This window comes from Lepisma saccharinum, chromosome 12 (genome assembly GCF_977018435.1).
Source record: "Lepisma saccharinum chromosome 12, izLepSacc3.1, whole genome shotgun sequence".
NCBI lineage: Eukaryota > Metazoa > Arthropoda > Insecta > Zygentoma > Lepismatidae > Lepisma > Lepisma saccharinum.
This window is the reverse complement of record NC_139240.1, coordinates 45,845,961-45,871,722: the sequence shown is the minus strand read 5'-3', so window position 1 is coordinate 45,871,722 and position 25,762 is coordinate 45,845,961. Positions and strand designations below refer to the sequence as shown.

The 25,762-nt window shown below is 41.1% G+C and overlaps 2 protein-coding genes across 9 annotated transcripts in view; one reads left to right on the top strand and one right to left on the bottom strand.

Annotated features, from left to right (window-relative positions):
• The window catches only part of LOC145996040 (uncharacterized), a 577,368-nt gene that overhangs the window by 376,448 nt on the left and 175,158 nt on the right, over positions 1-25,762 (bottom strand). The window lies entirely within an intron of this gene.
• LOC145996460 (uncharacterized) lies at positions 7,172-25,239 on the top strand. Its single transcript, XM_083132951.1, has 2 exons — positions 7,172-7,237; positions 24,049-25,239. Exon 2 carries the CDS (start codon positions 24,101-24,103, stop codon positions 25,163-25,165), a length of 1,065 nt encoding a protein of 354 aa, XP_082989077.1. The 5' UTR covers positions 7,172-7,237; positions 24,049-24,100; the 3' UTR covers positions 25,166-25,239.

Genomic DNA, 25,762 nt, shown 5'->3' with positions numbered 1-25,762 from the left:
TTGAAAAGAATACTAAAGTTCGCGCCTTCTCCCCAAAACAGCGGGAGAAGAGGGGGCAAACACCAGATTTTTATGTTTTTTTCATAGAAATTCGGGGGTCGCGCCCCCCAAAGCCCCCTTCCTCAGTTCGACGTTCTAAATTGTACACGGTTGAATGCTCTGATGTTCTAGCTGAAAAACAAAACTTATCCGAAGTAGATTGTCCCTATAGTGCCAGAGTTATAACAATTTTCCTCCAAAAATGCAAATTACCTATTTTTCGTAAAAAAAAATAATTCACATTTTGGCTTATTATTCAACTTGTATGGTACTCAAGAACATGAAACATGTTTCATTCTTTGAAAAGAATACTAAAGTTCGCGCCTTCTCCCCAAAACAGCAGGAGAACAGGGGGCAAACTCCAGATTTTTATGATCTTTTTATTGAAATTCGGGAGTCGTGCCCCCAAGTCCCCGTTCCCTGATCCGGCGGTCTAAATTGTACACGGTTACATGCTCTGATGTTTTAGCTGCAAAACAAAATTTAGCCGAAGTAGATTCCTCCCATAGTGCCTGAGTTATAACAATTTCCCTCCAAAAAGTGTTCGAATTTAAAATTCCCGCCGAGAAGCCCGGGCGAGAGAAATTTTTTTCTCTCTCTCTCCTCCTGCCATCAATGGTTTCTGGCGCCGTGGTTGTGTTGCGCATAAAAGGGGCCTAAAAGTTGAGGCCGAAACTTACGAACGAGATTTCCTGTTCCCGTGCAGAGTTCCATAACGATATCTTTAAATTAATAAATAAATAAATAACTAAAAAAAAAGTCAATGAAGACGAAATTCCCTGACATTTCCCTGACTTTTTTTGACACCTCTAATTCCCTGACTTTTCCCGGTTTTCCAGGTCTGTCGCCACCCTGTATTATTATTGATTTGTTTTATTTTACTTCGCTTCTTGTGCCACGTTTGACTGATTTGCGAAGATGGGGATGAGTGATACGATGAAATTGATGAATGGACAGTCACAAACATCCATGCCCGCCGGGACCAAAATTGTTGTTGTTATTATTAGTAGTAGCAGTATCAAAGACGTTATTATCCTTGTAAATAATGCAAAAAGGGGGTAGAAGTTGTTGCTAAAGCATTTGTGTACGAACAGACAATTTCAATTATCTTTTCAACACATGGCACAGTAGTTCGGATTCCACTTTAAACTCTAGGTCCAGTCCCGATTAGCTTTTCTGTCCATAAAGTGGACTTTAAACCACAAATCAATAAATCAATTTTACAACTTTTTTTCATTTAGATAGTTCGGCGCCCAGGGCCGACTCCCGCCGCCTCCTAGCTATGGTTATAAACTTGATAAGACTAAGAAAAGCAGGAATTGCGAGCGAAGCGAGCTAGAAAATTTTACGAAAATAATTTTATTTGCATAAAATGTGAATAGGATTTGGATTTAAAAAGTTGTAATTTTTCAAGTCTACGGAGAAAAATTCAAGTAGAATTCACGCATAATTCCCGGAGCCAATAATTCACGCATAATTCCCGGAATTCAAGGAATTCCCGGTGAGTAGGCACCCTGAATAAACACCATGCCCTAAGGAAGATTCCACATGAGGCGACAGGCGACATGTGCCGCTTGAGGATTTCACCATTCGAACCCAGTCTTGTGTCGCTTCGGTCTAAAATCTCCCCAGGCCATTTTTACTTAAACAATGGAAACTAGAAGCACTTGGAATCATATTTAAGTACTTACCCCCTGGTGGTATTAAAGCGGTATTGTTCAATATCACTTACCTGGAACGAGAAGAGAGGGAAATTTAGCAATAAGCTACACAATTTATTAATTCATTTACTTCGAACGCAAGACGCAAATGTTCAATTACAATTTTCTATCTCCTGCTTTGAATTTTCCAGATTAACATGATTTTGAAGATAAAACACATTCACGAAAATACATAAACATAAACATACCTATACAGGGTGATTCGTAATTCCCTCCGGGGTCTAGAACGTCTATAGGACAAGAACTATAACACATGCTGCAAAAAAGGTACATATCAATACATAAAGAATCTCTCCAAGTTTGAATTCGTAATAGGCCCCATCACGTAATTGTAGATTTAGCCGCTAGGTAGCAGTATAACGCAAACATGGCGTGCACTGGTGAACACAAAGCGAACTGCTTCTTAGAATTCGCTGTGTCGGTTGTGACGGTACACGAACAGAAGTACCTGCGTGGTGAAACAACTTCAAGCATACTGGCTGCCTGTGCGATGCAAAACGATATTTTGGGACGTGTGTGTGTGGCACGAACTTGATTTCAGGATTGCTATCTGTCGCATTATCAGGGGTGTACATATCGAGCACCTGTAAGGTACGTACCAAACTTGGAAAGATTCTTTATGTACTAATATGCACCTTCTTGCTGTATGTGTTACACTTCTTGGACTATAAAATGTACAAAACCACGGAGGGAATTATGACTCACCCTGTATATTTGGCAATTACGAAGATAAACATGTCAAAGTTAAATTAAATGTACAGAATAGGAAAAGTATCGTGTTGTGTTGTGAGTGTCCCTTTGTAGCTTCTGGATTTAATAGGTAAGGAGATATCAGAGATAGGATAGTTTCAGTTCTTGTTAAGTAATGAATGAATGAATTAGAATTAAAAATTGAGCGAGGAAGTTTTTAACACTCCTGTATTTATTTATTGTTAAGGCCCTGTTCTCAATTTTGTTTTAGTTCCCGTATTGTGTGACGGGCACAAATAACCTACAGGGTGGATGGAAAGTAACATCCTTTTGAAAAATACTTGTAACTTTTGTAAAGAGCTCTGCATTTGCATGAAACAAAACATATTGTGATCCTTGAAGTGGTAGGATTTAATTGCTAATTTGTGTTTTCTCCTCACGATGCCAAGATCAGCCCTTAATGCCCCGATGCCTAAACACTGCTGAGCGGACAAACATACAGGTATTCTGCACCACCTGCACATTTCCTTCCAATCTGGATGTTGAGGGAGGACGACTGCGCTTGCAAGTATCTACTACAGATCCCGCAGTCATCAGCTTAGAAGTGTAGCTTCTCATGGTGTCCACTGAAGCACGAGGTTCGCGAATACCTGGCATCATATCTGCACCTGTTCCACAGACTGCCACATTTTGTATCGACGTGCCGGTCAGGCACGCTGACGCAGTGGCGGGTGTAGGACAGTTTGCCACCGGACGTTTTGCCAGAAATTCGAAAAAGCGGACATTTTGCCACCGCTTGTTTCATGATGGAGGACAGTTTGCCACCGGCTAATCGCACTTCGTCACGTTACACCTTTCACTTCCGACAGTATAAATAGCTGGCCCCTTCTTCTGTACATACAGTTCGGCTGAAACAATGGAAGTCATTAAAACAACAACAATTGCAAACGAGCGCTGACAAACAGATACCGAGGTAAATATAAATTATAATAATCTATATAATATAAATATCCTAATCGAACAGAAGGCTGGAATCGTAAACGAAAACATGTTGTTAAATTTAATTGTGACAAGAAAGCTGCATTACGCTTTCAGAAATATAAATGTAACAACAAATAAAATACAAATTTTGGTTGTGCTTCATGAATACATTGCACATTCATTGTGGGATAATATTTGTTAGTTACAATTTTACTTCGGCTTTGGTGGCAAAATGTCCGCTTTTACGATTTTGGTGGCCAACTATACGGACCCAGTGTTAGGCATAGGGCCATTAAGGGCTGCTCTTGTCATCGTGAGCAGAAAACACAAATTAGCAATTAAATTCCACCACTTCAAGTATCACAATATGTTTTGTTTCATGCAAATGGGGCGTTCTTTACAAAAGTTACAAGTATTTTTCAATAGGGAGTTACTTTCCACCCACCCTGTACACATTGAAATGCCCATAACATAAACATCAACCAATCAATCAGTTGCGACTTGAAACCCCTAACTTCAACGCACTGTCACTCCCCGGAAACATGTTGCTTCGTAACCTAGCAACTACCTGTTCCTCCTGCATCCTCTCTTTACTGGGTAGAACCCCCCAAAAAGATGAAAATATCGGCACATCCTCTCGCCTATTCTTAGCCGGGGAGAGAAGCGACACTTTAAAATAGCCACCTGCGAAGGGGGAGAGGAAAAAATAAGCGTCTCATCACGGATGTGGACCTCTTCAGAGATGAGAAGGGAGCTGGCGTGTGACGTGAGGTCACGGCTGGAGCTGACCTCCCGAGACGTCGAGGGATCGATTCTTGTACCAGTGATGCCAACCCTGACATAATGGTGCTAGAGTTAGAACAATTTGAACTTTGTTGGCACCTATAACGCCATACGCATTTAGAAGCGATATCGGGCGGGGCCACGCAGAGCGTGTCCTTGGCAACCAGCCAATGGCAAGAGTGCAACGTTGTACAGTTACTAAACTGCGGCGCGCAAGTTAAACGCAATGTCCTGTATTTTTCTTGTGCGCAAGAAGTTTTCACAAACCTCGCCACTTTTAAAGTTCATCATAAGATGGGGCAAGACATTTTGAACCTGGCTGTCCAAGTCCCATAAATTTCCGTCACCTACAGTAGAAGTTATCATTTCTCGAAGAGACGCTGGGAAACAACACGTCTAAACTCAACACACACCATTTCATTTTCCTTCAGTCTGTTTTTCTCGTTGACAGCGTGTTGACAGCTGAGTTGTTGTGTCTTGGGAAAACAATAAGTGTGAAATTCGTCTCAATATACACAATGGCCATTCATTGTCGTGGGTGTTCCCCAACATTGCGTGTCTGGGTCAGTTTGAGTCCTTATATGCTGCAGTGAAATGACATTATAATCCTGTGTAGAAATATTCACTGTACTATTTCACTGTACTCATACATACTGTGTATGCATCATATACATAAAAAATATATTTAAATATTGGACACAGAGAATTCTCTCTATCCCTTCCGCTAGCATAGTATGGCAACAGCGCAGTAGCACTGGCTGCGTATGGGCTGAACTGATGTTCCTCCAAAAAGCGTACACCGTATAGCACCCTGTGTTTGGCATAATGGTAAAATATAATATCATCTGTAAACGCACATCCCTGGGTGACAGACAAATTGAATTCAAAGTAATATAGCCCGACCCTGTGGCCGAGTGGTTAGCACATCGCGCTGCAACGCAAGGGTCCCGGGTTCGAATCCTGGTCGGGCTTGGTTGTTTGTGAATGTCCATTCATCAATTTCATCATTTCATCACTCATCCCCTTCTTCGCAAATTAGCCAAGAGGCACAAAACGCGAAGTAAAATAAACTAAATCAATCAATCAATCAAAGTAATATATTTAAACTATATATACAGGGTGACACAAAAGTCCGTTTACCCAAAAATCACGTTGATAATAGTATTACGATAGGGTATGTGCTTCTTGTGCTAATTGAATTTTGTGTATAAACTTGAATTTGTGTATGGGTAAACTGACTCTTGCGCCACCCTGTGTGCACACACACACAATATTAAAAAATCTGCAGATCTTATTTGTACTGACATGTTTCAAACAAAAGGTAGTATGCCGATCCAGAGGAAACTTTTTTTAAGCCACGACCTGGCCCACCCTCTTCATTTAATCTTCTCCTTATCCCTCCTTACGTAGCTCACAAGGAAAATATTATTGAAAGAAATCAGTTGAAAGTTGAGGTAACAAATAAAATAAGCCTTCCGTAGTCGTCGAATTTTCTCAAACTTTTTCAAGAGCTACAATGAACTCATTTCATTCTTTAAGCCATGTAATTAATTTAATGAGAGAAGTTCCCAATATTGTATAATTATAGAAAATAATCAATAACAAAAGTTCACAACTCTCCGCAAAATAGATGCATAAATTGAACTTAAAATCTAAGTCATCCGAAAATAATACAAATAAATTAATAATAATTATACAATAATAATGAGTGAATGGATTTATATGTAAATACATATTTATGTATGAAGCTGAAATCAGTTACGCCCTATTTTGCATTATCTTTGCGCATCATGGCATGTAGACTTGAAAAATTCAGTTTCTATTTTCCATATTTGTACATATATTAGGTTTTGGCTCATATTTTATATATTTGTTATTTATATATATTAACTCCATATCAGAACATTTCTCAACATATACTCTCCATATTCGCGCAATAACTACATGTCCTCGTGTGAGAGTTGGGTGAATTTCTTGCAAATAACTGACAAATTTCAAATACTCTTCCATTACTTCTTGTGATATTGAACGCAGTTTTAGTAATTTGAAATTCATATTAAGAGACAACAGAAGGAAATTTACGTTCGAACACTTACATCAAAATTTTCTTATTCATTATTTTCGAAACAGAAAATAAACACACATTTTGTGTTGTATTACAAAATAATGTCAATGTCAGCCTACTGTATTTTACGTAGCTCGTGTAGTGCATTATATTGTTACAAATTTCAATTTTTCCATTTTTAAGTACACATCTAGCTCCAAATTTTGGTGAAAATAACAAGATATGTATTTACATATTTAACACCAGGAGCGTATATTCTAGGCAAGCTAGGCTATCTGCGAAGCCTGAAGTCTAGAGAATAAAATTCAGGAGAAAAATCGGTCAGAAATTGTAAATATTATTATTCATAGCAGTGAGATAATGATGCTGATTCTGGAGTTGGCAACCTGATTTCTTATGAGTTGGTAACCTGGTTTCGTGATTTCCTATGGGTTGGCAACCTGATTTCGTGATTTCCTATGGGTTGGCAACCTGATTTCCTATGGGTTGGCAACCTGATTTCCTATGAGTTGGTAACCTGATTTCCTATAATTTGGCAACCTCTTTTACTATGAGTTGGCAACCTGATTTCTTATGAGTTGGCAACCTGATTTCTTAGGAGTTGGTAAATTTATTTCTATTCATAGCCTAGGACCACGTAACATAGTGAGATAGCCCAGATATTGGACTCAGTATACGCCACTGTTTAGCATATTGTATTACATATAAATCCGTTCCCTAATAGTAATAATAATAGCATAATTTAGTCGCATTTAGCATAATTTAAGAGTTTAATCAGCACTTTTCCTGATCGGGAGGTTGGCAACGCTGTCTTGTACGCAGGCCCGGTGGACGCGGGTCGGGTCGACTCTGCCTGGCTGAAACGAGGGTTCAGACGAGTGCCGTTCCGCGTGGGGACAGGAGTAGCGCATTCAGCATCGCCATGCCAGATTGTTCAGCATCCGAGGACTCTACAGAGGTAAAGTGTGTGTGCTTGCTTGTTTCCACTTGTTGTACGCCCCCTTTCCTTGCCATGCCTTTACTGCGGTGACTTGTGCTTTGTGGGTGTCGAGTAAGTGTGTTGTTGTTGTTTGGAGAGAGCGAGATTCTCGTGCACTATTTATACAGAACCGACAAAAAGCTAGTTTCGGGCGTTAGACCTCCTCAACTGCTCCTGCTGTTTCGATCTTCCGTTGATCACCAAACGGTACGAGCTCCATACGTTTCGGAAAGATAAGTTATCATTATTCATCCCGTTAGTTGACATGAAGATGAGAGAACAAGGCAGTGATCTCCGTTTAAGTTACCATCCAAGCATTCGCGCGCTGGGGACATCACAGTCAAACTGCAAGATTTGAACCTGAGACCATCCCTTAACTGTCACTGACAGAGTTAGATACAAACTAATATTGCTAGCGTCTGCATTTTTCTTTAAATTTAATGTATTTTCTCTGCAACTTCTGGCTAATCGCGGCGGTGAGAGTGAGTGATTGATTTGGTTTCGTTTAATTTTACTTCGCTTTCCGCAACTTTTAGCTAATCGCGAAGGTGAGGATAAGTTAACACAAACATTAGTTGGTTGGTTGAGTTTGTTTTAAGTCCACTTTTATGTACAGAAAGGCTAGTCGGGACTGGACCTACAATTTTAAGGTGGTATCCGAAGCACTGTGTCTCCACCGGGCATTGAATCCGGGACCACTTGATTACAAGGCAACGACATTACAATTACGTCATCGTGGATACCTAGTTAAGTGAGGATAAGTGATGACACTGATGAAGGGACAACCACAAATAATACCCAGGCCGGGATTCGAACCTGGGAATTCCTGTGCCGAGATTAAAGACGACACGTTGGATGATCTAAAAAAAAGATACGATGGAGCTCGATGCTCTGACCCCGCGTCATCCAACGAAAACCTTCTGATATGAACTTAAATCTCAGGAACCACTACGTGTATCTTGTGTAGTGCTCTTTGTCAATAGATAAAATTATAACTATTCCAGTTATTTAGATAAAAACATTCACAAAAGGGTTGAGCCACGAAAGAGCACGCACATAAAACAATACATACTACTAAATATATGCACATAAGGATCACGTTCATTCATACAAGTACAATAATTCAAAATTTAATTCTCGTGTAAATAGCAGTTTCAATATTTATTTACTAAGAACTCCTTAGGATAACAGCAGGGTATCAAAATTACTAAAATCGGAATTAGTAAATTATATTTCTATGTAGCTTCTCTAACTATCTTGGATAATCGCGACGATGTGAACGAATGACGGAATTGATGATTGGGTACTCAGGGTTGTTTACTGAAAGTAAAAACTTACGCTGACGAAACAGTGAAATTCTTACATATTATGCATGAATATACTGCATTATGAACTATGCATATACTGCATTATGAACTGTCTCCAAAACCGTTGTTATTTCCATAAACTCGCACAGGAAAATATGCCGAAAATGACAAATGTTTGCAAGATGTTCAATCATTATTTAATGATTGATTTATTTTACTTCGCTTTTCTGCCACTTTTGGCTAAGGATGAGGATGATATGATGAAATTGTTGAAGAGACACTCACAAAGAACACTCATGCTCAGGCCGACATTCGAACCTGGGACCTCTGGCATTGTAGCGCGCTGGATAATCATTCCGCCACATTATTAACACCGTGCGATAATACGACATTTAATCTATACATCTGAAAAGATTTATCTTCTAGATATGACACAGAGCCGATTGTTTTAATTATTATTTGACAATCAGCATATCAAAAACACTAACCAAAATTTGTCAAAAGAGTACTCTAGTATATAAACAGACATGCTAATCGGGGTTGATACTTCAACTAAAACCGCTGAAGAGCATTCAATGGGATTTGTACGGGTGACTGCCGATTACAAGGTGTTAACGCTAAATCCCGCGCCATTGGCGAGATCCAATAACAATAATAATATCCGTTATTGATGGAGCCAATCCTAGGGAGGGGCAACTCGGCCGCTCGTCCGAGGCCCCACACCACATAAAAATAAATGTTTGTGTGTACGATATACTACGAGTTTAAAGGATGCTGGTGCTACCAATTAAGCAACTAATCTGATTTGTCCTGGCTTCATGGATTGTTTTGACACTACTTTAAATATCCAAAATTAATGAATCATATCCTTAAAAATTACTACATAAAAATAGTGTTCAAATATTTCTATCAAAAATAGTTAATATACCCAATGCGAATTTGGAAAAGGTGTCGATGACGGTGAGGAAGTACTTGTCACCCTTGTTGACTTTATGTAAATTCTTCAGGTTACCGCTCGTCATTTCGACCAGGTCGGCCTGCGTTGAACGTAAACTTTCAATAATAACTGAGAAACTAAGGATTTTCGGACACATATGAACTTTGTTTTGGATACTATTTTCGTTTAATCATAGAATTAAATCATGAAGCGAAAACATTATATGGAACACCAGAGTCAAAATTCTTCATAAAGTGAACTAAGAGAATTATGAAAGAGAATGCCACACTGATAGGCAAAATATTAGTTTAACATTGAACACACCCAGTTAGAACATCGCAAAAGTGGAGCATCGGAAATGAAAGTAATATTATTTTATTTATTAATTTAATTTATTTTTTTACACCTCTGAACAATTTTTTGTTATAGGTCCCGCACTCACCTAGGACCGGCCTTGGTTATTGAAATATAATTCTTACTAAAACATCTCGAATATAATAAGACCTTTATAAAATAACGGAAATGGTTATTACCTAACGTGCAACTTGCTGTGAACGAATATCGCGTGCGTTATATGTCTGCAGTAGACCTAACTTCTTGACTGGTATGAGCCTTGTACACTGATACTGTTCTTGAATCTCGATCTTATCAACAATCAGAAATTATTCCATAAGGCGTGCGATAGTCACGAAAGTCATTCCAAAAGGCGTGCGATAGTCACGAAAGTCAATCACAGTGCAGTGTGTAATTGATTAGTGCATATGTGCGTGCAAGGCCCATCGACTTATGCACTATAGCTTATGGTTACATCAACATTGTCTGTGAAATTATCACAATTGGTCAATACAAACTTCATACAAGCTAATACAATATTTGGGGAACGTTGAAAGTGAGTATAGTACTCTGATATCACGTGCGATAAATAATATTGGTGATTTTAGTAGAAATTCTATCAGTAACTAAACATTCGCGAAACTTATGTTTACGCGAACCTCCCAAACGGTGTACCGGTACCGTCAACGTCTTGTAATCAAGGGGGGTCCCAAGTTCGATACTTGGTGGAGGCACATAGTAGTTTGGATTCCACTTTGAACTGTAGGTCCAGTCCCAATAAACCCTTCTGTGTATAAAATGGACTTCAAAACAAACCCAAAATTTTAGGCATTACGAATTCTCCACACTACCCACTATAACAAATGGCATGTTTCTCAGTTCTTATCTGTCAATACTTTTCCAGAAGATTTAGACATTTTTAAGGCTACCAATAAAATGTTAAAATCCCTTCATGAAATGTAAAGGTTTCACGGAAAATTAGATCGCAACTTCTCTTTATTGCAGGCAATCGTATTGTGCAACCACTTACATACGTCAATACAAAGAAAACAAGACAGTAAATAACATTCTCTTAAATATTGCTATTTCTTAAGACTATATTTTACTAGCTCACGTGGGAAATTTAAATTATACATTATAGTTCGAAATAATGGGGCAAAGGAGAAAACCGTGACAAGTTTCGGAAACTAAATGTCATTATTTTAGAAATCAAGTGTCATATAAACACAACACATATATACAGTATAAACAAACATTAGTAGGCACCTATAGTTCGTGAGGAAACCCGAAATAGCAAAGTATGAAATGCAAGGCTAATAATGGCGCAAATACTACGGGGGAAAAGCGGGTTCACATGTCAATATTATGACAATGTTATTGATTATAATTAAATGCCGAAAAACTTACTACATAAATCCATAGTAACATTCCAAACGATAAATTCATGAAAATTACAATTTTCATGACGCTACCGTTAACCACGAAAACTTGCGTAAATATTTAAATCAATGTTGTTATTTTTTGCAATATACTGTAAGTATTGAATTTCTCGGCCAACTGTCGTTAGTTGATGTTGAAAAACACACAAAAGATATGAGAAGCGCAAGTTTACGGAAATACTGCAAAAAACAATAACCTTGAAATGGCTCCATTACTACTTTACATCCATACGAGGTGTATATTAATAAAATTCGAACCTATAAGGAGCTACACTGCTGGGTTTCCTGCGTTTCATTGATTTGGTTAATTTTACTTCGCTCTTCTGCGACTTCTGGCTAACCGCGACGATGGTAATGACGACACTGATGAATTGACACTAGGTCTGGATTCGAACCAGGGAACCCTGGTTTCGTAGCGCGGTGTGTTAACCAGTCAGCCACGGGTATCCTGGATTCGAATCAGTTCTTAATTCGTCGCCGCAAATTAACCTAGATTGATAATCACTAGGCTATCCGGGGACCCAAATTACTAATGAGGTTATGACATTATGACTGTGGTTAAAGGCTTACATTCTTACAAGGCAAGATAAGTTCCAAGTCGCTTTACACATTTTTTTCCACTTCGCAAATATTATTTTGCCTGGCAGTAAACCTGTAGCGTGCAGAGAGAATGCATAAATGGCCTTTACACGAAGGATGATCATTATCAAGAACAATTACTTTTCTAAACTCATTACACGGTGGGGGTGAGGGGGAGCGGCCGCTATGAGAATATAACTACCCACACAAGAGAATAACAAACATATGAAAAGATTGATTCGGTTTCCCTGGTTATTCTGTTTTAATACCTACATTCACTGGAAGGTTTTATTCACTTCGAACCTGTTGATGACCTCAAGCATTCTTAGCCAGGAGGTCTTGGTTTCGTATCCTGGGTAAAGCATTTACATTTCATTGTGTGCGATATATCTCTTTATTCGATTAATTCAACCTCTGTCACGATTAGCCTCGACAGGTAGAAATCGGTATCGGAAAATATCGATTGGATTTTATTTACCGATACTGGCCGATATTTTCAAATTCAAATTCCGTTTATTTAAGGGCGAGGTTCAGCCTGTGGCTGTTCTCCCACCTAACCCCGTTGTCCGACGCTTTGATTGTTAAAGGGGTCAGCCTGACACTTTCGCGGAGTTTTATCCCAATTCATCATCATCTTCGCGATTAGCCATAAGTGGCAGAAAAGCGAAGTAAATTAAATCAAATCAATCATTGCAAATTTAATTTCAAAACACTTGTTCCCAACGGAACTGGCTCTTCGATCTCCATCAACACTATTCTTAAGGGGGCTCTCGGACCGAAGCGACACAGGCTCCTCCAGTCTACGAGGAAGCGTTCACAGCGCATCCGTGAACAACATACCGAGGCGACATGATGCACAGTATCGGCCACGAGAGAATCGCAAGCGACAAGCTGCACATGCAGATTGTCACATCACTTCGGTTGAAAAGTTATATTTATGTCTAAAGTTGCCACGAGACACGATGGCGTAGTTGTAACGTCGTCGCTTTGTAATCAAGGGGTCCCGCGTTCGATACCCGTGGTACGGATCCTGCTTTAAACAGTAGGCTCAGTCAAATCAGCCTTTCTGGGCATTAAGTGTACTTAAAACAACAATTTAATGAACGAATGATTTGGTTTCTTTTCTTTAGAGTTTCTGCAACTTTTGGCTAATTGCAAAGATAAGGATGAATGTACTCATAGAGAATTAAACTTGCTCTGAGTCCAGACGGCAGAGCCTCGTTAGTATGCTCAATGCAGTGCAGGGTGTACTACGTGGAAGAGAGGTTGACATTTGGTTATTTTGTAGAAAGGTCAGTCCTTACATCCGAACAATTTAAGCAAAAAAAAAAAAAATCCAAGAAACATGGGTAGGTTGTCGCTTCGGTCTGCAAGCTCCGTAAGACACTATTTATCTTCAGAGCTTGGACAACACACCGATTAAAACAGAAATTAAGCTTTTATATACTACGAAGCAGTTGTTAATTCGCGTTACCCTCTCCACAGGTAATGGTATCCGCAGACGAGTAATCCAACGTGACGTGCCAGGTCACTCATCGAGTTCCCGAAGCCCTTTCCCGTTCGTGACCTGCCTACATTTAGCGCCTTGGGCAAGGTCCCTCCCCCTTCACCCTCCCCGTGGCACTGCTTCATTTATACGTCACCAGAGATCATGATCCGAGAGTGCGGCCCTGCCTAGAACGAAACTTAACCGTGATTATGTCTAATAACTCAAAACACAAGAACTTTATCCGCTCGCCCGCAAGTGGAAAATTTATTGAGGTCGTGGTGCTGCGCATTTAATAGATTGCTTTCTTTCTCTTCTTCAAAGTAACATAAAAAGGGGGGGCACGTGTAAGTTGACCAAATCCGGATTTCCATAAAGAGAAAAAGGTTTGTTTCTAATAAAAAGAATTTAAAAAAGTTTATAACCCCGTATAAGATTCAGCTAAACCAAATATTTGTTTCCATAGGCGGCACGGTAGAAATCGTGCACATTTGTTTGGAGTTTTCAAACAATTTGGTCCAATTTTATTTATTTATTTATTTATCGCGTTTTGTTTATCATGGCGACAACCATGTTTACATCGGAACTTAAGTAAGTGAAAATTAGCAAACATTTAAGCCATTGCCTAAAAGGAAAACATTGAAAACAAATAAACAAAAATTTACATACAAAAATAAAAGTTTAACCTATACGCACGAGCATTAAAAAAAACACACACACACATATTCCTGACAATAATTTGGAAGCTGAAACATTATGTTGATTAAGGGATTTCAGTGCACTTCTACAGTAATATGTACTCAATTTGTCATTAGCGTCAGCTCTCATTAATGTGCTACCTATTTGTGCCCAGCAGAGGCGTATATTCCAGGCTATCTCGGCTACCTGCAAAGCCCAGACTCAGACGAGAAGAAAAAATCGGTCGAAAAATGTGCATAAAATTGTTCATTTCAATAAGAAGATGATGTTATTTGAGTAGTTGGCACACTTATTTCTTACAAGTTGTTACACTAATTTCTTACGAGTTGGCAATACTGTCGGCTTTCTTTGAAACGCGCAGGGGACTGTGTGAATTGAGTTCCTTCTATGATGCCGTTAGTGTTGCGAACTCATTGTCACCAGCGTGGCATCTTCCCAGCAATGGGAAATTTTGAGCGAAACTATTAGAGGAAAGGAAAAAAGTGTTGCTCTTATGACAGAGAAATTCCCCTTTCGATCATCACTTTCCAATGATGATCGAAAAAGGCCTGCCCCCGCAAATATTTGTCCATTCGAATACTATAATATGATGAGATAGCCCAAGTTTTGAACCCAGCATACGCTACTGGTGCCCAGTAAAAAATGCTTCCTTTTGTCTTAAAGACATGTACTGAAGATGCGTTCCGGATTTTGAGGAGCAAACCTGTTTATGGCTACCAAAAGACTTAACCAAACGTGTAAATTCAAACAAACAAGTTTTTTTCTGTGTACAGTCCCCGGCAATAAAAATGGGACATTTTGGCCGTAGTTAGGCAATACACATAGTGCCTTGCAGGGAAGCGGGTATTTCAGGATATAATTGTCCCGTTTCTATTGCCGGTACATTATACATATTGTACAGTCACGGACACTTCTGGGTTGTAACAATCTCATTGACTTACAATCGAATCATTACAACCCAGAAGTGTTCGTGGCTGTACATCGTGTTCAGTAAGTTTGCCAACACTTAAGGGCACCTTACGCTCAAATAGGTAGTTGCAACTGGATCTACAGATTAAAGGTGTGATCTGAAACAGTATACAATGTGCCTTCGCCGTGGATTGAAGCCGGGACCCCTTGATTACAAGGCGGCAGCGGTAGCGTAAGGTTATTTTCCTCATATCTCCCGCTGTTACGCAATTGATGCTTTGGGCCGAGTCACATCTCCTGAAGAATCAACAAGCGAGACACTGACGTCATTCCAAACCCGGGGGGTGTAAGAGGTGCTCCTTCCATGTAGTGCACCCAATAGTCAACCTCACTTCCACGTAGTACACCCTGGACTGCAGACTAACGAGGCTCTGGCGACTGGCCCCATAGCCAGTATAATTTTGTTTGTGTTGTCCTGTGTTTTGTCCTTATTTGCACTGAGTGCTCCTTTACAGCCTCAGCTTTTAACGAAAGTCAGAAGATTTTAATATTTTATGATTTTAGTTATGCAACGTTAGAGTTGTTATGTGTAGCGATAAGTGGCTGGACCCCGTATAATGTGATGGGTGCAAAATAGCCTTAGTGCTGACGCACCCAAAATTTTAAATTCAAATCAAAATCAAACCAAACCCGGTGCCTACCGCGGTATAGGTAGCCGGAGCGTGATGCTGATCACATCACCTTCAAGGCATCTTGAAACGATGACACGGCAAAGCAGCCTGAGTAATGTTCACAGAAGCTGGAGTTAATGGGCGTCCGCGGCCCCTCTGGTCAAATTTCCTTTACAAAAACGTATGGGGGCACATAAAAAGGCTTATAAATCTACGACCAATGAAACAAGAGAAGAAGCTATAACCCCTCTTATGGAATATGTGGGCACGCCACAGAGGGAACTCATAACAGCAAGTTCTCTTCCAAGACAAGGCTCTTAAAACTTTCAGTCTCTGAAGGATGTCCGCTGAAATTTCAGACCAACAAGGGACGCAAGATACTCTGAAATACAATATCGTCCCGCTGCTCGGAGAGCCTTCACGGAAAATATGCCATCTGTCACAGCATCTGCGGGGGGGGGGGGGGGCGTGCTTTCCTCGAACTCAAAGGGAGAGCAGTGGAACATCCCACCAGCGGACCCAACCGATGATACAAACACTCGTAAACGGATGTCGTGTATTATTCTACGACGAAAAAAATAGATTGCATAAATCGTCTGAGGAACGAGAGAACTTTCGCTACCCCGAGAACGACATCTCTGAACATAATTTTTGTTCTCTCTCCTATTTTACGGCGAAATAAGAGAAAAATCGCTTCCTGGCGATATTTTAAGAGAACAATGATGTTTCGTTGGTTTGGAAAAAAATGAGACGATAAATTTGGTGCATTGTCTGTGTATATGGGCTTGCATATGGAAAAGACTGTTATATATCGTAAGTTTATTCGCAGCTTGCAAAAAAAATTGCAGTTTTATTTGCTGTAGATACAAGACGCAAGGAACGAACGAGAAAGCAGAATGGGGACTTCAACATGAAGTACCTAAATAGAAGAGGGTAAACCAAGCATAGCATCATACTTAGGAAATAAATCCCTTGAAAGCAGGGCCATTTAAGCTGCCTAAAAAGGAAAACCATTTAAGGGGCTATACTAACACTTACGAAGACACTGAAACTGGGAAAATAACACTTAGGAAGACACTTAAACAACGAAAGAGGATGAACAACGAAAGCGGCAACAATGAGAGATTTTTTAAATTAATTTATTACTTGTAATGGAATTACGTTTAAAGGAAGAATCAAAAAGTGGGAACGTACACATAGGTGAATATTTATGTAATTTGGAGTCGCTTTTATGCCACTTTTGGCTAACCGCCACGATGAGGATGAGTAATGATTATATGGAATTCATGAAGACACCTTTACAAATAACGACCCGAGCGGAACTCGAACCCGAGGACTTTGGTGCCGAGGACGATAGTCATTCTCTTGAAAGTTGTTATGGTTTCATGCGCATTTTTTTCCATAATTCATTGATGTAAAGTATGAGAGTGTTAGCTCCCTTGTTATTTGCATCCATCAGATAATATAGGAATAAGCCCATTTCCCCACAACAAAATGTTGTTTTACGTCACACCTAGACTAGTTAGGACTGGCCTACAGTTTATGTGATCCGAACCACTATATGTGCCTCCTCCTGGTGACGACGTTACCACACACAATCGGCGAGGCGCACAATGAAATGTGTCACCACTATACTGACATGTCGGAAATAATACTTTTCCAGCCATAACGCACGTATTGTTCCAAAGTATAGCTTTGATTGATTGATTTGATTTATATTATTTCGCTTTTCTGCCACTTTTGGCTAATCGCGGTGACAAGGATGAATGGTGATATGAAACTGACGAAGGGACACTCCTGAAGAACGCCCAGGCTGGGATACGAATCCGGTCGTCGTAGCGCCTTGTGCTAACCACTCTGCCACGAAGGTCGGCTTCAAAGCATAGCAGAGACAACGCTAAATTACAAACTGCCCTTCGCAATCTCGAGATTCGAAGTAAGTTGCAAATTAGAACCGTAGGCTATGGGAGACAACCTCTCCATTCTCAACACGGCCACAAAACAAACACAAATTAACAACGATAAGTGGGCGGCTGGACGAATCCAAAGAAACATGACTAGGCCTATTCCGCCGTAAGGCCCTTCCCTCATTACACTTGCAAAACACAGCGGGGGGGGGGGGAGGACTAGACTGAGTCTGATGTTCTGGAAACAGAATACCTCTCCAGGGGAAGTTCCTGTGATTCTGGAAAAGCTTCCAGGCATCCAGGGAAATTCCGAGTTGGATGGTTTGCTCTGGGGGGAAAACTGTAGTGCGGCAAGCTAGGCAAGGAGAACGCCAGCAAGTATGGTATTTTACTGCCTAGATAAAGTTTGGCTCCAAAAGACGTACAAAATTCACGGAAGTGTTAAAAGATTTACGAACGCCGAAATACAAGACCAGCACCGTATAATATCTTGTGTAAATAAATAAAGTTTAAGCGCGCGTGTAGAAAGCAGTTTGAGAATTCGTCGTGAATACTTTTATAACTCTTAGCTTGGGGTCGTTTTTCTGCCTCTTCAAGCTAATCGCGACGGTGATTACATAGAAGAGATTAAGAAAGAATAGTGAGTCATCCCGACTGATTGATTTCTGAAGTTTTACCACAATTTTCAAAACATGGGATTTCGGACGGCATTATCGCCAGATGGACAACTTTATTTACCGGCGACTTTTAACATGGATTTATTTATTTTATTTTACTTCGCTTTTCTGCTACCTTAGGCTAATCGCAACGATGAGGATGACTAATGAAGAGATAGGAACGACACAATAAGAGCTCCACAGAGGATTATAACGGAGGGGCAGATGATGATGTAAAAGCTAACGGGCCTTATTGCAACTTTATCCAATATGGAAGAGTAGGATTATAACTACAGAAACAAAGTTAAAGATTCTTAGAAGCAACGTCAAATCACTGTTGCTATATGGAGCAGAATCCTTGAAAGTCACAAACCAAATCACAAGCAGATTACAAGTTTTCATTAACAGATGTCTCAGGAGAATATTAAATGTACATTGGCCAGAAGTAATCACAAATCAAGAACTTTGGACACGACAAGACCAGATTAAAAACCAAATAACAAGAAGAAAATGGAACTGGATGGGACACACACTAAGGAAAGCAGACAATGGAATCCAGAAACAAGCACTTGTGTGGAACCTAGAAAAAGGGGAAGGTCCAAAAGTTCATGGAGACGAACTATTGAAGAAGAAGGAAGACAACAGGGGAAAAGATGGAGAGAAATGAAGTAGATCGCATGCAACAGAGTGCGGTGGAGAGGCTTCGTGGGTGCCCTATGCTCCAGTAGGGACTAAAGGAATTAAGTCTAAGGCGTACCGCGTGGAAGGGAGGTTGACATTTGGCTGTCTTGGGAAAGGGCCATCCCTTACACCGCTGCATTCAACGAGCTGGACCGGAATTGGTTACACACTGGTTTCACATTAGTGTGACGGGATAAACGCAAACCATAGTCTCGCCTCATCTCGCTGACAGCACTAGTTGCTGGCCCTCACCATGTCCTTGGACCCAATATGGCGGCCAAGACATTTTTGTGAACGTTAATTGCCAAATAGGTTTTGGCAACACTTGTCTTCGAGGAAGCAGCATCATGGCTGCATGACGTCGTTGTGCTCGTGCATATTTATCCCTTGTCATCTGTGCAACAGGGAATGTTTTTATGCATCCAGGTATACGTTTGTGTTATTAAACGTGTATTATTCATAAGGTGAATGTTTCTCCTGATTCACACCTATCCAACCACCGAAAGTTTTTGACTGGAAAGGGCTACGTTCCCCGACACTAGTTCACATAAACAACAAAGGTGAAAGTCGGAAGAACTTTACACTTAACGAATTGAGTTGGTATATTTTACTTCGCATTTCTGCCACTTTTGGCTAATGGCGTAGATGATGAAAGAACACTCACGACCAGGCCGGAATTCGAAACCGGACCCTTGCCGTCGTAGCGCGCTGTGCTAAACACTCCGCCACAGAAGTCGGCTTAACGAATTTGACCACGCACGAAAAAGCTGTAATTTAGAGAACGCACCGTGACAATCATTCTTGAAATCAAATTATTCCCTTATCATAGGGCAGGTTGAGCAGACGACGGACAATGGATCCGAGGGTGTTCATTCTGGTTGCGGGACAATCGGCCACATGCTTTACCTCGTATCACAGTGTGTGAGGCTGTTCTTGGATGCAAAGATATGACCATGTGCATGCGCAATGTATATCATGCGTGTCGCGTCACGAAGATCATGCAACGCTATTATTTCGCTCGACACGCACTTATATTTAGTTCCTCCCACCGGTTGCAGGGGCGTGCCGTTCGGCGAACCAAGGATTGCTCATTTAATTTCTCAAATAAAATTGCCCGATATGCATGGCTAATTTATAGCTCGAGACAAACTTAAAGTAACTTACCTTATTTTCCTCACAATCATTAATTGATTGCAATAAAATTTTGAGGGCCTCCTCGATGGCGCAGTGGTAGTGTCGTCGCCTTGTAATCAAGGGGTCCCGGGTTCGATACCCGGTGGAGGCACAAGTGGTTCGGATCCCACTTTAAACTGTAGGTCCAGTCCCGATTAGCCTTACTGTGCATAAAGTGGACTTAAAACAACAAATCAATCAATCAATCAATCAATAAAATTTTGAGTGTGTCATCACTTGGGTTATTTGCGACCGTCACATTGTACGGAGCAAAACCCCTGGTCTCTGAGGACTACAATCTCCTTATCCATGTTAAAAGCTGAGGCTGTAAAGTGGCACTCAGCACCTGTGTATAAGGACAAAACACAGGACTAGAGTCATGCAGGGAGAGCATTTCTCTCGAGCGCCAAATACGTAGTTCGACGCTAGATAGCGCACGGAATTGAGAGCCTCTCCGCTTGAGAGAATAACACCCGAACAGGAAAAACGAGCTGTGTTCACTCGGAGCCCAGTAGTTCACGTATAACCGTAATTTGTCTGTGTAGTGGGCCCTCAAGTATAGATCGTGAACTAAAAGACGCAGTGAAACTGACAACGAGCTGGAACTGAGTCTTCACAACGAGAGAACGTGCTTTCTTCCTATCCGATTCAATGCTATTTTCCTTCTGAAGGGGTAGCTTTAATTATTGTGACAGCAGTTATGAAACAAAATTATGGTGCGTATTGTACATCAATGAAAAGAAGAGATTTCGGAGAATACGACTATATATCACACATACCTTACAGAGGATGTCACGTGCCAGTTTCAGACGACACAATGAATGTTGCAAGGAGGAATGGTTTCTCGGAATCGACAAGAGATGGCAGCACGCTATATAAATAGGAGCGAAGGAGATTATAAAAAACTTAGAGCGGAGAAGATGGATTATATATATTATAGTAAATTGAGAAATATATAAAAGAAGAGTTCAAATACTATAAAAGAAGTAAATAAAAAGGTAAAAAGGTAAAGTGCTCCCCTGTGCATAGCACCACGCCATGAAGGCGTATAGGGGGTGTGGGGGTAACGCCCCACACTTTCTTGATCCGGTCGTGATTGGGGGTGATGTGATCAGCATCACGCCCCTGACCGCTTTTACCCCCCAGGGTTTCCCCCAGGTACCCATGTTATTCGACGCTGGGTGGGCGCCGGAGCCGCTTTCACCGTTAGAAAAGTTCCCGGATTTGAACCGGCCGGGGATCGAACCCGGGAAAAGAAGTAAATAGAATGATGTATATAGTAAATTAAAAGAATTAAGAATATGGCCGCATATGAAACGTTTAGGAAAGTTATTAAAAAAAGAAAAGATAAAGTGTTCCCCTGTGCTTAGCACCACGCCATGAAGGCGTATATAGGAAAGTTATTAAGTGAACAAATGAATTCAGAAACGTATCTCAATTTCTTTTTGATTCTCTGACGAGGAGAACATCGTCAGCTTTTGCATTTGTCCGTTCCCGGTGGCGCTGTGGTCAATTAGACGCCCCGAAGCACTTTACGGTTGCGCTTCTTTTTAGTCGCACTGGGCCATTGACAGCGCTTGTTATTAGCGATCCTGGTTATTACCCTTTGGTCGTCAAATAGGAGGTGGCGCTATTGTCAGTTTAGTCGACCCTACTCTTTCTACAAGTATAGCTTGTATCGTTTGACAAAGAAGCGTGGGGAAAGCGAGCACATAAATAAGATTACGCTTTAAAGGAAGATAATAAATTAAACGAAGAAAACAAGAAGAAGCCTTTTCGATTATCAAAGAAGAAGAAGCCTTTTGATAATAAAAGAAGAAGAAGCCGTTTCCATAATAAAAGAAGAAGCTTTTCCATATTAAAAGAAGAAGAAGCCTTTTAGAAGAAGAAGAATCCTTTTAAAAGAAGAAGAAGCCGTTTTCCATATTAAAAAAAGAAGAAGCCTTTTAGAAGAAGAAGAAGCCTTTTAAAAAAAGAAGAAGCCGTTTCCATAATAAAAGAAGAAGCCTTTTCGATTAAACATATATATATATATATATATATATATATATTTTCTCTGTATTTTGTCAAGTTCTCAGAATATAGATCCGCATTTTACTATATCCTCTTGGCTATAAAACGCTTTCTTATTTGGAATTCTCAAACAAAGAACCTATCCCCCTGAGATTAAGATATCTGTAGCCGTGGTAAATAACATTTAAGTACGTACCCCCAAGGGGCGTAGCAAGGATAAGGTAAAGAATAACCGGAGGAAGAAAATCATGCCTTTTCAAAACATTCCACTTCCGAGCACAGCCGAAGCCGACCCGAAGCTCACCCGATCTGAAGTCGGCCACGCTGCCGCTATGGATGGTGGGAAACCAGCAGCCTCAGGCGATTGAACCGACGACGCCCATTGGCTGAGATTTCTCTTGCAGCATTCGTTTTACTCGATTTCCTACTCCATTTATTCTTTACATTCTCATGTGTAAGGAATATGTTATATATAGACATATTCTCCGAAATCTCATCTTTACACTGATGTACGATGCACATCACAATTTTGTTTCTTAACTGCTGTCACAATAATTAAAGATACCCCTTCCCAAGGAAAATAGCATTGAATTGGATGGGAAGAAAACACGTTCTCTCGTTGTGAAGACTCAGTCCCAGCGCGTCGTCTGCTGTGACGTCACACTATTGGACTCCACTGCAAGACGCATCTGAGAGAAAACACGTGACTACCAACTTCCGGCTTGAGATCATCTTACCTGAATCGCCGGACGAAAAAAAAAGTCACACGACAAGAAAAAGTCACATGCGGTCTGTGGATGAAACTAGTCAATGCAACAACTAGCATACAATCTGCAAAGGGGAAAATTGCAGAGAATAAATATATTAAGGAAAGAATGAACAAAGTAGCTACCACAGACTACTATTCTCGGAAAGGGCGTAAATATGGTATATCATCTTTGGTCATATGATTAATTGTATGTAAGTAATTAAAATCAATTTAGAGTTGATTTTCATATTCAGCTTCATAATATTCCGAGTTCAATCAAAATATTTGTTCTGAATAGAAATAAATGTTACCACGATAGATCTCATTATGGATATATACTTAGAATTCATTAAAGTAGATTGTATTGTTCAAATCTTGTGTCGAAGTAACGCTCTTCGTTCTTTGAAGCAGACGAGATATTCAGTGAACGTGGTCTTCATATAAAACAATGAACTTCTCTCACTTCAAACCAATATTTCAACATTTTCAAAGTATCATTTATTTATCTTGAGTGCAAAGAATGTTGTCAGACATCGCCAAGTATAACTATAGCCATCTCCGCAATAACATTATCCCAAATCGCATATATTTCTCCACGGACGCCGCCATCTTGCAAGATGACTGTAAGTCGTCTGAATGGCCGGACGCTTTCACTCTGTACGACGTGATGTCAACTTCCGTCCGCCGAACGCTAACGTGCAAGATCTTCAAGCCGACTTGAAGTTGTCTGGGTTGTCGGGGTTTATTATGTCCATGTTGAAATGTAGTTTAGTTTATCTTACCAATACAGTGATATGTGAATATAAACTAAATGATTATGGGCTGAAACTACCAAAGCATACTATGTGCCTACGATTATTGTCCCATTAATATGATATTCCATGTAAACGCTCCACGAGTGCGAGCGAGCGGAAGTGGTCCCATGCAATACTTGTCCACAAAGAATAGGATAAATTACATTGATACGGGTTAGACTTGGAGCTCACAAGTTCGTTGGATGACGTTTTAAGTCCACTTTATACACGGCAAGGCTAATCGGGACTGTCTCCACAGTTTAAAGTGGAATCCGAACCACTATGTGCCTACACCGGGTATCGAACCCGGGACCCCTTGATTACAAGGGGAATACACTACCACTGCGCCATCGGGGAGGCCCTTGTAGCTCATAAGTATCATGTCGAAACCGTTATATTATCCTTAACATTTACAAAATGTTTCAAACCAAGTAACCACTGGTTTTCTCTTGTTTCAGGAACCGCCTGTAGAAGAACGTTAAATCTCCCACCGACACATCTGCAACGACAATGAAGGACGAAGACCTAGAATTCGGTCCAACGGACGACCAGAAACTTTTCGTTGTCCTCGCGGTGGCGACGGCAACCATCTGCTTCCTCACCAACGCCATCCTGGGACTCATCTTCATCTGCCACCACCACCTGTGCAACGTGAAGAACGTCCTCTTCCTCAGCCAGTCCGTTTCTGGACTCTTCACGACGTTCACAGTCATCTACCCGATCAAGCTCATCTCCATCAGGGTTCTCAGCGACGACAGCCCTACGGACACGCTGCTGCCGCCGACGGATCTAGAGTTCTTCGCCAACTACTCCTCCTGCTACCTTCTCAGCTCGGGACTGCTGCTGCTGTGCGTGTTCTCGACTCTCGCCAACAACGTCCTGCTCACCTTCGAGCAGCACCTGCTCATCGTACAGCCTGCGAAGTTCGCCGCGATGCAAGGCAACACGTGCCTCTGGACGCTTCTCGTCGGAGGGGTCTGGGTGGAAGGTCTGGCGGTCGCGCTGGTGCCGTGGATAGGCTGGAACAATTGGCAGGAGTTCTGCTACATGCCGAACATATGGACAGTTGCGTTCACGGGGATCATGGCGTTCGTTTTCTTCCTCCATATCATCGCGTTCATCTACATGTTCGTAGGGATCTTCATCAGGAGTCGAGCCGGAGTGGAACCGCTGACCGAGACGGAGGAATTACCTATATGCGAGACTCCAGGCTCGGCGCCTCTTGCGGGAACATCCTATGAACCTACATACAGGGTAGACACCAGCGAGGCGAAGGCAAGGTTCGGCAACTTCCTCATCCTCCTCGTCTGCTACCTGCCCATCACAATGCATCTCCTGGCAAGATCAGGTCCTTCCTTCACCACGCCGGAACTCACCAGCTGGGCGGAGAAGGACTTCATCCTGCCATGGGCTTCGTTGCTGGTGGTCGTGTGCGGCGTCTTATCCCCTCTCATCTACATCTTCACGGATGATGACCTCTCGAACGCCACCATAGTGTTCCTGAAGACGCTGTGCTGCTGCCAGTGGGCCAGGAGGAGCAACGTCGTCTCCCCGACGACCGTGGAGAACGAATGACTCGACATGCGCAGAGGGTTCCGTCGAGGACAGTACGAACTTGTCACGGAATGGGGGTTCCACCACACGCAGCAACAACCCACAAGGAGGCGTTACGTTTAAGTGGTGCAGCAGCGCCACAACATTAGTGTGCCAAGTGATTTTTTTTAAGTGTACACAATCCAACAATCACTACATTCCACTAGAGATGAACGAACACACTACGGCCATTGGTCCGTGTCACAAACTGCTCAACTTCTAATCAGTGTTGCCACATAAAGGGAAAATTCCCTTTTGCAGGGAAACAAGGGGAAAACTATATTTGATGAAAATACCAATGAAGACATAAACCTATATGCCTATTTAAATTTTGTTATTATATGTTGCTTTTCTACGTCTACACTACACAATGTACATTCATGCCTGACCAGGGTTCGAACCTCGCCACCTATCAAGGAGGCTAGCTGTAACCATAAGTGTGATTAATTTGTTTAAGATGGGCCAACGAAAATACTACCACTACTCCTACTTATCCTTATTATTATTATTATTATGTGATTTCTTTAGAAGAGAAAAATTGGACGAAAAGAGGGAATTTTGCTCCTTGTAAAGGGGAAA